General features: G+C 37.2%; 7 protein-coding genes across 7 annotated transcripts; 2 read left to right on the plus strand and 5 right to left on the minus strand.

The window, feature by feature from the left end:
• Positions 1-124: 124 nt before the first annotated feature.
• Positions 125-838, minus strand: FDP41_007424 (uncharacterized protein; the record flags this gene model as incomplete). Its single annotated transcript, XM_044711168.1, has 1 exon — positions 125-838. The coding sequence occupies one exon, from the start codon at positions 836-838 to the stop codon at positions 125-127; it is 714 nt and encodes a 237-aa protein (XP_044568960.1).
• A 233-nt stretch (positions 839-1,071) lies between these two features.
• On the minus strand, positions 1,072-3,716 carry FDP41_007425 (uncharacterized protein; the record flags this gene model as incomplete). The annotated part of the gene is made up of 3 exons (XM_044711169.1): positions 1,072-2,300; positions 2,365-2,731; positions 2,802-3,716. The coding sequence occupies 3 exons, from the start codon at positions 3,714-3,716 to the stop codon at positions 1,072-1,074; spliced, it is 2,511 nt and encodes an 836-aa protein (XP_044568961.1).
• A 422-nt stretch (positions 3,717-4,138) lies between these two features.
• FDP41_007426 (uncharacterized protein) lies at positions 4,139-4,564 on the plus strand (the record flags this gene model as incomplete). The annotated part of the gene is made up of 1 exon (XM_044711170.1): positions 4,139-4,564. The coding sequence occupies one exon, from the start codon at positions 4,139-4,141 to the stop codon at positions 4,562-4,564; it is 426 nt and encodes a 141-aa protein (XP_044568962.1).
• A 98-nt stretch (positions 4,565-4,662) lies between these two features.
• Positions 4,663-5,288, minus strand: FDP41_007427 (uncharacterized protein; the record flags this gene model as incomplete). The annotated part of the gene is made up of 2 exons (XM_044711171.1): positions 4,663-4,896; positions 4,986-5,288. 2 exons carry the CDS (start codon positions 5,286-5,288, stop codon positions 4,663-4,665), a joined length of 537 nt encoding a protein of 178 aa, XP_044568963.1.
• Positions 5,289-5,408: 120 nt separating this feature from the next.
• FDP41_007428 (uncharacterized protein) lies at positions 5,409-10,048 on the minus strand (the record flags this gene model as incomplete). The annotated part of the gene is made up of 2 exons (XM_044711172.1): positions 5,409-7,101; positions 7,203-10,048. 2 exons carry the CDS (start codon positions 10,046-10,048, stop codon positions 5,409-5,411), a joined length of 4,539 nt encoding a protein of 1,512 aa, XP_044568964.1.
• A 1,067-nt stretch (positions 10,049-11,115) lies between these two features.
• FDP41_007429 (uncharacterized protein) lies at positions 11,116-12,000 on the minus strand (the record flags this gene model as incomplete). Its single annotated transcript, XM_044711173.1, has 1 exon — positions 11,116-12,000. The coding sequence occupies one exon, from the start codon at positions 11,998-12,000 to the stop codon at positions 11,116-11,118; it is 885 nt and encodes a 294-aa protein (XP_044568965.1).
• Positions 12,001-12,285: 285 nt separating this feature from the next.
• FDP41_007430 (uncharacterized protein) lies at positions 12,286-14,662 on the plus strand (the record flags this gene model as incomplete). Its single annotated transcript, XM_044711175.1, has 4 exons — positions 12,286-12,810; positions 12,907-13,500; positions 13,558-13,669; positions 13,743-14,662. 4 exons carry the CDS (start codon positions 12,286-12,288, stop codon positions 14,660-14,662), a joined length of 2,151 nt encoding a protein of 716 aa, XP_044568966.1.
• Between the last annotated feature and the right edge of the window lie 207 nt (positions 14,663-14,869).

Below are 14,869 nucleotides of genomic sequence, written 5' to 3' on the forward strand. Positions count from 1 at the left end.
ATGATAATTCATTCTCAAGACTATCTTAAATGTGAAAAAAGTTTCAACTCATAGAATGTCACAAATAAAATGCACACAGAGTTAATAAGTTGAGTTAACAATAATAATAAATGCTTGAGTCTATCTAAATTATTGGTCCAGTTCGTAATTTTTGCCTGTACACGTTGTTCTCCAATGCTCTGAATTGTGAGGAAGTCGTACCCCGTGAAACCAATAACTTGACTCCTTGCTTACTAGTCTTATTACTCGACGAGTTGGCAGCAAATCTTTTGTTCTTGAGCTTTGAATTCACTCGATCCAAGTTTGTGTCCATTTCTTGTAAGACTCCTTCTTTGCCCTCAGTAAAATCAATTTTGTTAAGGAGTCCCACACATCGAGGAGTACTCTCTAGGTGTCCTGAAGTATTAATGACCTCCACAGTCAGTAGAACTTGAATATCCTTGCCTCCCTCAGGAATCCAAACACATTGATCACCAATATTCGGACACACTTGGTGAAACTTGGTAGAAGCAGCACTCAAGTTATTCTTACTTGATCTCTTAGAAATGGTGCATGCATTTCCATCCATACTTCCAGTAAATCGATAATTTGAAACATCATCCCATCCAAACAATAAGACCAATAATTCATGCAAATTCTTGAACAAGATTGTTGCAGAGATGACAAATTCTCTATAAATGGTTTTCTTAGATCCAAGAACCACTGCTTTCACTTGATACAAGACTCGATAGGCCTTTCGTGGATTTGAAAGAAGTTCGTCTAGATCCTCTTGTGAAGCAGGATTACCATCATCATTAAAATCTTCATCGTTCTCCTCACGTTCCAAAAGTCTCTTCATTTGGCGTTGGCGTTTTCTTTCCACTTCTCTAACCAATTCTTGAAGCAGATCATCATATCAACGGCATGCTGCTTCATTTTTTTTTTGAACGATTTTAAGCGCCATCATTTTCTCTTGACTTTGGCTGGACTTGCGTGTTTTGTCAATTCCATTATCCAAGCGAATTTCAACTCACTCCAGAGAAAAAAACCAGTTGCGTACGCATCAGGCCACACTGTATTGCGTAGAATGGTTTATTTAGAAACAGCAGAGTTGGGTTGTTGTTTCTTGTTTGGTTCATCGTCCATCACAATATGATTACGACTGGTCCTCAAACTATTTGCAATCTTGTCATAAATTTTAAGGTCTTTTTCAGAGACAGACGGATGAACTTTTCTTAAAGCAACTTTGAAGTGTTCTCTTGTAACAACAAGATTATCGGTATTGTTTTGAATACTCTCCTTCAAGCAACAGGTGGCAGCTTCTCTTACCAGCGCTGATAAATCAGCTCCTGAAAAGTTTTCACACAATTTTGCAATTTCTTCAAGATTGACATTAGGTGACATGGGTGTTTTTCGAGCAATGGTTTTCAACACTTGAATTCGTTCTTGTTCATTTGGCAGCTTGACATAGAGCAATTTATCGAGACGACCTGGACGTAACATGGCTGGATCAATCATGTCAGGTCTATTGGTGGCTGCAATCACAAAAACGTTTCCTCTCGATTCAAGTCCATCCATTTCCGTGAGAAGTTGATTGACTACACGCTCTGAGCTTTGCGAACTCGATTCATTGTCTCTCTTTGGGCATAGAGCATCCATTTCATCAAAGAAAATAACACAAGGAGATGAAGCAGCAGCTCTACTAAATACTTGTCTGACAGCTCTCTCGGATTCACCAACATATTTGTTCAACAACTCTGGACCCTTAATAGAAATAAAGTTTGCACCGCTGTCATTGGAAATGGCCTTTGCGAGAAGTGTTTTACCACAACCAGGAGGACCGTACAGCAAAACACCAGCCGGAACATCCAAACCAACTTTCTTGTACTTTTCAGGTCTTTTGATTGGTTCCATAATGGCCAGTCTTAATTCTTCACGAACCTCATCTAAAGCTCCGATATCATCCCATGTGACATTTGGTACAGTGGCAAAACCTTCACGTTTGGCACTTGGTTGAACTCTCTTAATGGCTTTTTCAAAGTCTTCAAAAGTAATGCTGAGACTCGCCAATTGCTCCTCACTGAGAGGTTCTTTCATGTTTCGAAGTGTCTCACTAATAATGCTTCGTCGTTTGATTTCCTCATCTGTTGTCAATTGTTTCGAAGAATCCTCTTTCTTTTCATTGCCAAAAACAATATATCCAAAAATTCTGTGAATGGCAACAACTGCTGATTCGTTCACAAGAGCCTTCAAGTCAGCACCCACATAACCTGGAGTGTTGTGCGCAATGCTTTGGAAATCAAATGCATCATGGCCTCCTTCTAACTTGAGCTTTCGAGTTAAAATTTTTAAAATTTGCATTCTGGCTTTTTTCGTCTGGAATACCGAGTGAAATTTCTCGGTCAAATCTTCCTGCACGTCTCAATGCATTATCAAGTGAATCTGGTCTATTAGTTGCTCCAATGACTATCACTGCTTTTCCACTTGTTTTATCCAAAGTTAAGTCATCCATACATGTCAGTAATTGTGCAACAATACGTTTTTCCATCTCTTTGGATGCATTATCTCTCTTACTCAAAATTGCATCAATTTCATCAATAAAAACAATACTTGGTGCATTGGCAACTGCATCTCTGAATAAATGTCTAATTTTTGCTTCCGACTCACCACTCATGCCGCTAACAATTTCAGGAGCTGAAACCTTCAAAAATGGAATTTGCAATTCACCTGCAATTGCATTAGCAAGCATTGTCTGTATTTAATACGTTCAAATCATGCAAAGTCAACATCAATATACGGCACTTTTTCATCACTTCACTTACCTTACCACTTCCTGGAGGACCATGCAATAATATACCACGAGGAGGATCCACTCCCAATGATGTATAAATCTCTGGATGTAAAATTGGATATTCAATTAGTTCACGAATATCTTGTAAAATATTATCAATACCTCCCAAATCGCTGAATCTGACATTCGGTGTCTCCACAATAATTTTTGTTCTCTTTTCCTTCTCCGACGATGACACACCTGATGAAGGTTTTGTCTTTTTGTTGGGTGGAGGTACTGCAGAGGAATTGGTTGTGGTGCCATTGGTTTCTTGTTGATTGGAATTGTTGGTTGTGTTTGATTTGTTCTGTTGTTGTTGTGCGTTGCCATTGGATTCGTGGACTTGGCTTGTTGATCTTTTTCTCTTCAAAGAATCTTCCGAATTATTACTTGATGCATCTCCAGGAGAAGTATTGTTGCTTGAACTAGTGGTAGCTGCGATGCTTGTTTGTTGTTCTTTATACACACTTTGTAGTTGTTGATTCATTGAATTCTTTTCATTCTTTATCATATCTTTCAGTTTGGTAAGATTTTTAACTCGTGTGGCTTCGTCAATCATTGCATTTTCATCTTCCGAGGACGAAGATGACATATCTGAATCATCTCTGAACATTTTTTCTATAGCACCAGCACAAATATCTTTAAAATCAAGCAGTGGAATGGATTTATATTCCTTTTCATAGCTCTTCTTCAAATAAGTAACCACAGGCATCAACTCTTCGGAACTGTTGTAATTAATTGATGTTTTATCGTGAGATTCCATGTATTCTTCAACTCTTTCCACAAGTAACGACAAATCTACTTTTGGATGAAATTTAGATCCTCCTTTCGGATGTGATGGTGAAGGCTTTGTTACTACGGCGCCATGGTTCGTGAACGGTCTCGAACGATTTTTGTTTTTACCCATTTTTTTTGAAGTCAAAATTGAATCAAAAGCAATTCATTAACAGATGTCCGGATTTGTCCCGAAATCATTGAGAGCAATTTTGACCATTTCTAACTTTCAATCTCAAATTCTTGTACGCCCAACCTTTTTCTCTTTTTGAAAGCAATAAAAATAGATTTTTGAATGGCCCTGGGTAATTATTTCAAAATTATAGTTGCGGTGTTGTGGATCAAGCAAGGGAAACTTAAACGCGACTTGACTTGTTCTTCCTAACCTATATAATCTATATTTTGTCGTTGCAAATTTTGAATGCGCACAGTCGTGATCCTTGATTTAGTTCCCTTACTAAAGCGCTCGGTTACTAATTTCCAATTTTTGAATGTTTAGTTGAAATCAAAAGAAATAACTCGTCAAAAAAATTTCATTTCATCAAACAAACTCCCATGAGAGTCTCTGTTGCACCCTACCTCTTCTTTGATGGTAATTGCGAGCAAGTACTCAAATTTTATCAAACCGCACTAGGAGGAGATCTCAGATTGCAACGTTATTCCAATTTACCATCCACAGGCGATCATCACCAAGTTCTTCCAAACGATTGGAATGACAAGATTCTCCATGGTTCTTTGTTTTTACCAACCAACAATAATGAACTCTTATTGATGGCATGTGATCATCGAGAAAAGGGTAAAGTCCATGGAGGTTATTCTCTCTCTGTGAGTGTTGATGACCCAGAACAAGGACAACACATTTTCAAGGCTTTGTCTGAAGGTGGAAAGGTTTTAATGAAGTACGACAAGACTTTTTGGGCCAGAGGCTACGGAATGTTGGAAGATCAATTTGGAATAACTTGGCAAGTGAATTGCCATTGAGAAGAGATCTCGCTGTCCAATAAAGTTGGTCCAATGTGAAATGTTTATAATATTTATTCACATTTACCAGATAAAATTCATGCAAGAGATTGAACTCGTTAATGTGATTCATAATGTGGAAGAGTGATGATGTCTTCAACGGCAGGTAAATGGTGTTTTGCTGCAAGTAAATAGGTCTTCATCAATCCTTTTCCTTTGACTTGAATTCCTTCTCGTTCCTCAAATTCAAATCCTAAATCATGAACTCGTTCATAGGTTGTTCTCGAGACTTGAACTCTTCCAGGGACACCTGTGGATTCCATTCGTGAGGCTGTGTTTATGGCATCTCCCCACTGTGTCATGCAAATTCATTCCATTCAACAGATTCAATATAGAAAAATAGGAAGATATGAATGACATTCAAAACTTTGTTCGAACTTACCAAATCATAGGCAAATTTCTTGAATCCAATCACCCCTCCTACACATTCTCCAGTATGTAGGCCAATGCGAACATTAATTCTCTTTTCCTTTTGTTTGTTGAATGAATTCAAGAATGCAAAAATATCAATCGAGAATCGAAGCGTTCGTTCGGCATGATCCGATGACTTACTCGCGTGTGCACCAGCAACACAAAAGTAAGCGTCTCCAATAGTTTTGATTTTATCGATAAAGTACTTTTCAGTGAGTTTATCAAAATTATGAACAATATCACCGAGCATGAGAATGAGCTCGTTTGGTGTCATTGTGCTGCTCATTGAGGTGAATCCAACCCTAACAATTTAGAAAGCAGTATAACATGTTTAGTATTCATTCAAAACAATGAAATAACAACCTACATGTCTCTAAAGAAAATGGTCAAATCATTAAACTTCACAGATGGAGGTTTCTCCTTGTTTGAGACGAATGGCCACTGGCAATGGTAAAATGTTCAGTAACAATTCTTCACTCTTCTTCTTTTCTTCACTAATAAGAGCTGCTTGTTTCCTCTCGGTGGTTATGTCTTTCACAAAACATGCAATGAAAGATTTCTTGTTGAAAAAGCTGACGGATATTGAAACTGAAGCTGAGAAGCTTGTCTTGTTCTTTCGGATTGGCATCATTTCCGTTGTTTCATGGAATGCATTTCGAGAAGCAGTAATTGAAAATACGGACTTTTCAATCTTTTGTTTCTCCTCTTCAGAAAAAAGTGAAATCAATGAAGCTCCCAACAACTCACTTTGTTGATATCCAAACATATTTTCGGCAGCTTTGTTAAAAACAATGATTGTACCTTCTGTAGTGCAAATAATGCATCCATCAGCTGCTGCGTTCATGATGGATTTTGTCATGGACAATGGATCGTCTTCAATGGTGGATGTAAGCTTGGAAAGACTCCAACGATCAGAGAGCTTTTGAATCGATCGAGGATATTTGTTTGGAATTTGATGTGTCATTGCATACTGCTTCAAGTCTTCATTTTGATCCATAACTTCCCAACTGATATAATTTAACATTAATCTCACATTGTGTTTTTCATTCCAATATTTGGAAAGATTGGAATAACTCCAAAACAACAACATCAAGCAAAATACAGAACTAATTGAAAACATTGCGATCGATAAACTTATGGATGAATTCTTTGCAAAGGAGACATAGGTGGAAATAAAGTCGAAGGATTTCTCTGCAAATGAAAGAGATAAAAAGTAAATGTCCTTAAAGTAAATGTCAGTCGCTCTCTGTTGATCATAATAATTGGAATAATAATCGTTATTCAATTCAATGGCGCAAGAAATGAATTCAGAGACCAAATGATCCATTCCTTTGCATTGAATGGAAAGATCCACCTCCTCTAAGGACAAGGTCAAATTGGAAAGTTGTGTTGAATTTGTTGAAAAAGTACTGGTATTACAAGTAAATTTCATGAGCAAGTCAATTTTTGGCGATACTCCCGCAATGGGTGATTGATATCCAGTGTCCTCTCCTCCCGCACTAATCTCTCTCCAAGCTTTATCACACTTTCTAAGTTCGTTCATGTTATCTTGTTTTACAGTCTCCCATGACATCTTCATGAGTTTACTTTTAAGGACAAGCTCGTTGAGTCTAAAATTTACCCTCATAGACGTTCGAATGACAGTATTGAGTAAGCTCACAGTTTCCATGGTAGATGAGGAGGTTGAAACATTACTCTCAAATTCAATGATGATTAACACGCTTGCGATTAAAATAATGGCAATTATTGAACATGTGAGTAGCATAAAAATAAAATATGATGTGAAAATAGAGGAATTCTCCTTGTGGGAATGTTGATTCGTTTTGAGATCCAAGCTATGGAACACTCGTCCACTTTCCTCCTTTGGTAAGTTCAAAAAAATATTCTTCACAATGGTTTCGATTTGTTTCAAGTAGAATCTCATCACAACAAGAAATACAACGCAAAACGCCAAATAGAGTGCCAAAACAGATCCACAGATACTATAGAATACAACACCTCCATCACTGACCTGTTTTCTCGAGCTTTCAATAAATGATGAACAAAAACTGTCAAAGGCATTGGTCATTTCTCTTCGATCGAGATAACTATTTGTTGAAAAAATGTTCCATAAATTTAGAATATGTTTCAAGATCGCACAACTACTTTCAATATTAGAAAGGGAAAATTTGATCTTGTAAGGTTAAACGCTTCCAAATCATTCATCATGGTTAAAATTTGTGGTCCCTGGTCGAGAATTAAATCAATATATTGGCTTATGGAAGAATTTGCTGTTTCGAATAGTGGCGATGCATTTTCATCTTTTTGCTTAATTGGAATTAGGTAGGGCCACTTGACCTCCGTGAAGGTACTCACGACCTCTGGAATGAATTCATTTGAGAGAGAAGCTTCTTTCACACGATTCACTTTTTCAAGCAAACTTTCAATTTGAACTTTTGCTTTTGCGACTACAAAGGGCAAGTCAGCTTTCTTTTCGGGTGTGAAAGAACATCTAAATTTGGACTGAACGGAACGAATTTGAGCAATAATTAAATGAGGAATTCCACTCAATGAGCACACTTTCTCTTCCAAAGCCACTCGTACCGAGATTTGACTCAAAGTAATGCTTGATGCTGCAAATAAGGTTGGCACCACCACAAGGGAAAGCAACACAAAGAGAGAAAAACAAGTTTTGGCTGCACTATTCTCCTCCTTTGAATTAATGGCCAACCGTAAGACATTTTCCTTCTTATCTATTTCTCCAGCATGACTCACAGATTCCCATCGATCTTCTTCCTCATCCATCGATCTTCTTTCCGTAATTTCTTCATCGATGATTTTATCCACTGAGGACAACTTATTCTTGTATGACGAAGAAGGAATGACAACATTGGGATGCACTTTGTTATTAAACTTTTTAGATTGTATGGCATTCGTTCGAAGCGATTCCTGAGCAGCGATGGGTTGTTTTTTGAGGTGGTCGTCATCATCGGCAGAATTAGCTTCTTCTTTGAGTTCATTGGCAGCTTCATTTTCCCATTGAAAGGTCTCTAAAAAAGAGGCGTAAAATCTTAACAAAATCTTGTCATTGGGATGCTTGGCATAGAGGGTTCGATAACTGCTCTCACAATCACTCATTAATTTGGTGGCTGATCGATTCAAGTTCAATAACTTGGTTTGAGAGGGCTTTTCACTTAATAGTTCTTTAAAGAATTCCTTGTGAAAATAGAAGAGAACATCTTGTTTCTTTTGAATGCTTTGCAACGCTTGTCTTACCTCAATATTCATTCCAGATACCTTCTCCATATTGATTTCCAATTCCTTAAATCTCAACATGATCAAGTACCTTTGAAAATGTGAGGGATTATTTTTCTTTGCATTAATCAACATATTCATGACATGAGTGTTGGAAGTATACACATCTTCATGAGAGGAATAAAAAGCTTCAATGAGTGCACTGATGAGAAGGAAATCCACATTGGAAAATGATTTGTTTCCACAATTCTTTAAAAATTGAATGGAAACATCAAGGGCAGAAGGAGATTCCGAAAAAGCACTCGCAATAGAGAGTCTCAAAAAGAGAACTAATTGATTCAGGGATTTTCGTGCCTCGAAAGTGGAATAGATTTGAAAAGCACTGGACTTGTCTGGAAGTTCTTTCATCGTTTTACTCATGAAATTCTTGACAGATTTCACCAAAATTCGAAGATAGATCGAGAGTGCAACACCACCAACGACCAATCCAAGTAATTGCAAGGAACATGTGACTCCAAACATCAATCCACCCATGGACTCTAATTGAGTGGTAATGTAGGGTTGGATGGCACTTGTAATGAGAGGTCCAATACTTCCAAAGGTTTTTGCCAAGAGACAACCCAACACAATTCCATTTTCCCAAATCTTAAAGTAAGGACAGCGACGAACAAAGTAAATGACCACGCAGGCACTCAAAATAAATTTGACTACTGATGAAGCAATCACGTTATTGGTATTCAATACGACTGTTAAAACCACAGAGATTTGATTCAATAAGGTAATGACCATCCAAGCGTCAGGTCGATCCATGGTAAAGCATGCAAATTTAGTTTCTATGGGTGGAATGGTCTCACAGGTCACCATGGTACCAATACAACCAATGACGATATTCAACAACACTCCAACACTGCCAACAACGATAAACACAATATTCAACCTTGAATGATTCGCAATGGATGGAAAGTATTCATTGTTCGAACTTGTAAAGGAAGTGGACATGGGAATACAATGTAGCCAAATCATCCAATTCGAAAGAGGTAACATGAGTTGAGTGAAAGGAAGAGCTATTTTCTTAATCTTTTCACTGAATCGATGTCCTCGACTCAAAAGCATGTAGAACACATAATACATGAAGAGAGTGCATAGTTCGAGAAAGACACCACTCGCTGAGAGAGCAATCACCACTTGATACGGGTAGTGCTCAGCTCCAAAATTCAAAGGGTAAAATAGTGCGCGTTGAATCCAACCTGCTACAACACCCCACATGGGAGCATGTCCTTTCGAGAGGGAGGAATTGGTAGTGGTGGTGGTGTTCGTGGCATTATAGGAATCATCATTCACTCCAAAACTACTACTAACAGTTCCTTCTTCATAGAGGGTCGATAGCACTGAACTTAATATCACTGTACAATATAAAAGATAACCATTGAGAAGGAGACACATTAAAACACTCTTCCAAGAGTCTTGTTTTGGCTTCTTTGAGTTGAGAGAAACGAGGAAATTGATCATCTTTTCTAATAGTTGCTTGGAAAAAGATCCATTAGAACCAATCGCATCTGAAGAGGTGTTGCTGAGGGAGGTTGCTGAAATGGCAGATCGTTGTCCAAAAGCACTCATTCCACTATTGAACACGCTGGTTGAATGAACCATGAATGATTGTGCCCTCACAACCATTGAAGAATGAACACCATCGTCATTCCCAACATTTGGAATGGAACGAGGTGTTTCGTCTTGTTCTTGGTATAAACTATTGGAAGAAAAGTGTAACGAGTTCCTGGTGTTGCTTTGGAGTTGAGCCATTTTGTTGTTCTTACTTTAATAGTGCATGACGTCGAGAGTAGTTGTACAACATTCTTCTGCGACTGTGCATCTTTGAATAATCAGGAAATGGCTCAAAATGATGTGCAGAATCTCTATTTTTGTAAGAGAATGCGACATCTCTGGCACTACATTAGATTGAACTCATACATCCTCTTGGCACCTCGCATGACCTTCCGTCACGACATGTTGTTTCGAGATGTAAGAGGTAATGATGAAAGTGTATTTATGTATCGACTACAAAATTCGAGAGGACTGTCATAAAATCGAAGAGATAAAGCAGTGCTCGCGAAATTATTTCGGACCCTTTTGTACATGAATTGATCTCCATCTTTTTATCGTCAATGATGCTAATTATCCTTCAATTTTATCAAATTAGTGCGAGGAATGAGAACCTGAAAAGGGGACATGACACATTTTACAGTCCATTCATTTATTTTCGTTCTCGAAAATCTTAAACGAGTCAATAGGGGTCAATCAGTCATTCATGGGGATTCATGTTCAAACATGTATCGAGGCTTGCCGGTCAAAATTAAACACTGAATATTCGTCAAATTGAGAAGTCGTCCATTCACAGGTTTTATTGAGAAGGAAATACTAAAATCATATGCATGCACTTTGAGACGTTTCAATGTGTCCTCTCTCACACCTGAACCAACAAGTCCTGATACATGTTTTATGTGGAAATCGCATTCGTGTAGTGATTAGCACGAGAAGAGGAATAGGGAACCACCCTTTTTTCTTGAGTACATTCTTGCTTGCAAGGAAAGAACAAACTGAACATTATTCCAACACATTTCACATAGTGTTTCAATTTAGATTTTGCTGGCTTGAAGATGAACTTTCTATTCAACAACCATTACCAACATCAGGAGAAAGACACGTATGGGCCTTAGAAAATTGGTTGGGCTGTAACGCTGATGTCAATCCCGAACATGAACATCGTCTTGATGTTCTCCTTGATTGCAAGAACTTAATATTATCAAAATGAGCTTTTTAATGATCGATAGTAGTGACAAGGAAGGTGAGAAAGGACATTTCACTTGTGCTTACAACTCATGAGAGGTAGTACTCAACTGTTCATTAATCTTCAAGTTTTGTTGCAAGAGGTTTGACAAATAAATAATCATGAGTAAGTCCTTGTTGTGTTGATTGAGTGTCTTATCGAAATCATCGACTGGTTTCAATTCTTGGAATGCAGATAACAAGTGGTGATAAACTTCAAAGCTCTTCTTATTAGAAGTCAAGTACTTGTTGATTTCTTCCAAATCTTTCTTCAATTGTTGAATAGTTTGTTGTAGGACAATATTGCTTTGCAAGTACTTGTTAGTTTGAAGATAGTTCATTGACAACTTTTCATTATCCGACATGAGATATTCAACTCTAACTTGCTCAAATAAAGTACCAACAACCTTATTCTTGAATGTCAATTCTCTGTTCATGTATCCTTTGAAATCAATCAATCTTGTTGTAAGTGGCTCGTTTCCTGAAGGAATGTTGATGGTACAATCAAGCACAAGTGGATTCTTCATAATGTTGTCATTGAATGATTGATAAATTTGTTTATCAACTGTTGTTTTTGATGTAGAAATACTATAGTAACCAATCAATGTATCGTTTGAATAAACGCGATGATGAAGGCTTTCCATCTTCTTATAATAAGCAACATCAATATCGGTGTTGTTATCGTTGAATTTCAATGGAATAGTATTCTTAATTTCAAAGTATCCTCCTTCTCTAAACTCTCCGTATAAACATCCGATAATTTCGGTCTTTGAATTGAAAGCAACTCTTTGGTAATGATCCAAAATATTCAACATTACCAAAGGATGGAGTTTATAAATATAAGTATTTGTGCTGGTACTATTGTTTTTAGTATGAGTCTGTTGTTCGAGCTCATTGATGAGAAGACAACTTAAGCTGCTTGCTGGCATGATGAGAATTTCTCGGCTGAGATGATGATGGAGGTGATGGTGGTGTGTTGATGCTTTCAATATTTTTTCAACAATTCAATAAACAAAAATTTGAATCAAAAAAGATTCTTTTGACCTTCTTGTGTGCATGTCGATATTGAAGAGAAGCTTGCCGTATTCTTGAATTATTTTGGTAGATCCTCTTTTTAAAACTCAACATTAAACTCATGATTGTAACTTTTTCAAACCCGTGAAGTGACCCATGTCTGGCTTGTCGCTTTTCAGAGCCAAACAACTCCAAAAAAAATGATTTTTTCGTCGTCTGTTTCTCCGCAAGCATCATCGGCTCAGCAAAAAGGCTCACTCTCCTCTACTTCATCATCAGTACTACTCGCGAGTAAATCACATCAAGAAGCTACATCATTGGATGATTTACATCATCAAAATTTACCCGATAATTCCAGTGAGAATCAGCCCAATGCTGATGAGAACGATATGAATTGTTGTCTGATATCAACAGCATCAACAACGGAAAATATTTCCAGCAATTTTCATCAATACGGTAGTATCAGCAATAGCCTTTTAAAAACGGAATGTAACCATAACAGCCATTCTTCATCGGAGCTGCATTCTGTAGAGAATAACAACCAACAACTTCGTAGCTATGTTTCTATTCCTGTAGATGTTGATGAAACATCCGAAAACTTTCGGCGGTGCAATTCTCTTATCCAACAATTGTTGTACAGAATTCAACCTTCCATAGAGTCTGAAAACCATAGAAAGGAAGTTTTTGATATAATATCAGCAGTTCTTGATTTGGCAAATTTAAAAGTAAATATCAATATAATTTATTAGAATTTTTATTAGTACTAACCAGAACTTAATAATTCATATGTATGAACATGAAATAATAATTATTACGAATAGACGTATTTATATGGTTCTGTTGCATTTAAAACATACTTGCCTGACGGTGACATTGATTTGAGCGTGTTTGCAAATAACGAAACAGAAAATGGGGAACTTTTAAATACAATCAACTCTCCACTTATATCTGTGGGATCAAATGAAATGCCTAATCATGCAACATCGTATATCCATGATATTTTACTTAAACACATGCACATTGGCCTGAAACACCAATTGTCAGATGCTACGGTACCATGGTATAACAAGGCAAGAGGTTTATTTCAAGAAATCCAAAGAAATAATTTAGCGGTTGTAGAAGACTTGACTTTTATTAACGCGGAGGTTAAATTAATCAAATGCACTGTGAATAATATACCCATAGATATGTCTTCGGGACAAGTTGGGGGTTTATCAACTCTGTGCTTTTTGCATGAAGTTGACGACAAAATCGGTGATAACCATTTATTCAAGAGAAGTATAATTTTGATGAAATCATGGTCATATTATGAAAGTAGGATTCTGGGATCTCACCATGGATTAGTTTCGACATATGGTCTGACTGTGCTGTTAATGTATATGTTTCGACTGTACAGAATTGAGACACCCTTACAGGTAGGTTGATTGATTGTGATCAATAATTTTTTGCTCATCACTATCTTGAATGAATAGGCGCTCTATCGGTTTTTAAATTATTATAGTACCTTTGATTGGACGAATTTTGGAATTAGCATTTATGGTCCAGTCCCTCTAAGTATAATACAGACCTATAAGAATCAAGAAGGTAGGTCTTATTTTTTGAAACTCGATAATGCGACGAATTGGTATGATTCATAATATGTATTGTGAATTTGTAGATTTCCAACATGAGCATTTATCCACTGAACGACATGATGTACTTACGAGTGAATTTTTGAAAAAATGTAAAAAGAGCTATGGCGATCCTGACACATCCAAAATATTAACAGTCAAAAATTTAAATATTGTTGATCCATTGAGGGATTTCAATAATCTGGGTAGAAGTGTCAACTATAACAACTTTTTACGAATTCGGAGAGCATTTAAGAAAGGCGCTAAAATGTTGACTGATATTTTGAACTCCACAGATATTAAGGACTCTGAAAAAATACTGAATTTATTCTTTAAAAATGTAACGGCTAAATATATTGGAGATGGAAACATTTTAATCGATCATGTCATTAATGAGGAGAGATTTCAAGTTGGAAACAACAAACAAACAAGCGCTTCAGGAAGTGTGTTCGATTCCAAATTAGAAGACTGCAGGACTTGTCTCGAAACAGCGCATAGTCTCTTAGGAACAAGCTCTCCTTCTATCTCTTTATCACAAGACTCTTCAAGTAACTCTTCATCGAATGTTGCCTTTCCTGTTCCAAAAACTCCTCCAAGAAGAAGTAGCTCTGTTAGCAACTTTATAGCCTCTCCTCTTTCTCCCTTAAATAGCTACGCTGTTTATACGAGAAATTTAACTCTAATGAATGCAGCAACTGCCAGCAGCAATATGTTGAATGGTGCGCTGGGAATGTCTCATCCAATTCCGATCACATCTTCAGACGCAGACATGTCCATACCCTCCAACCCCACTACACCAACAAAATCAAACAAACGAAAAACTTCAAAGAAAAGTCCTGGTTCCACCACATCCATTCAACAGGAAAATTCAGAGCCTTCCACAGAAAAGAAAACGCCAAAACGTCGCCACCCCAAGTTCAAAACCTCTTCTTCTCCGAACGTGACAGAAAATGAGGTGCGGAAATGAGTAAGGATGCAATGTGTAATGATATGAAATCAATCCTGTGAAATGACAAAGAAAAACACAAATTTCACAAAAACATCTCAATTAAATCTTCACAAAACAGCTCCGCGGTTGGGGCTTCAAAAACAAAATTTTTATTACAGGTATGTTACATGTTGTTCTTGTTGTTGTTGTTGCAGAATCGAATCGTGAACCGCAAATCGAACCGTT

This window comes from Naegleria fowleri (assembly GCF_008403515.1).
Source record: "Naegleria fowleri strain ATCC 30894 chromosome Unknown tig3, whole genome shotgun sequence".
In the NCBI taxonomy this organism is placed as follows: domain Eukaryota; phylum Heterolobosea; class Eutetramitea; order Acrasida; family Naegleriidae; genus Naegleria; species Naegleria fowleri.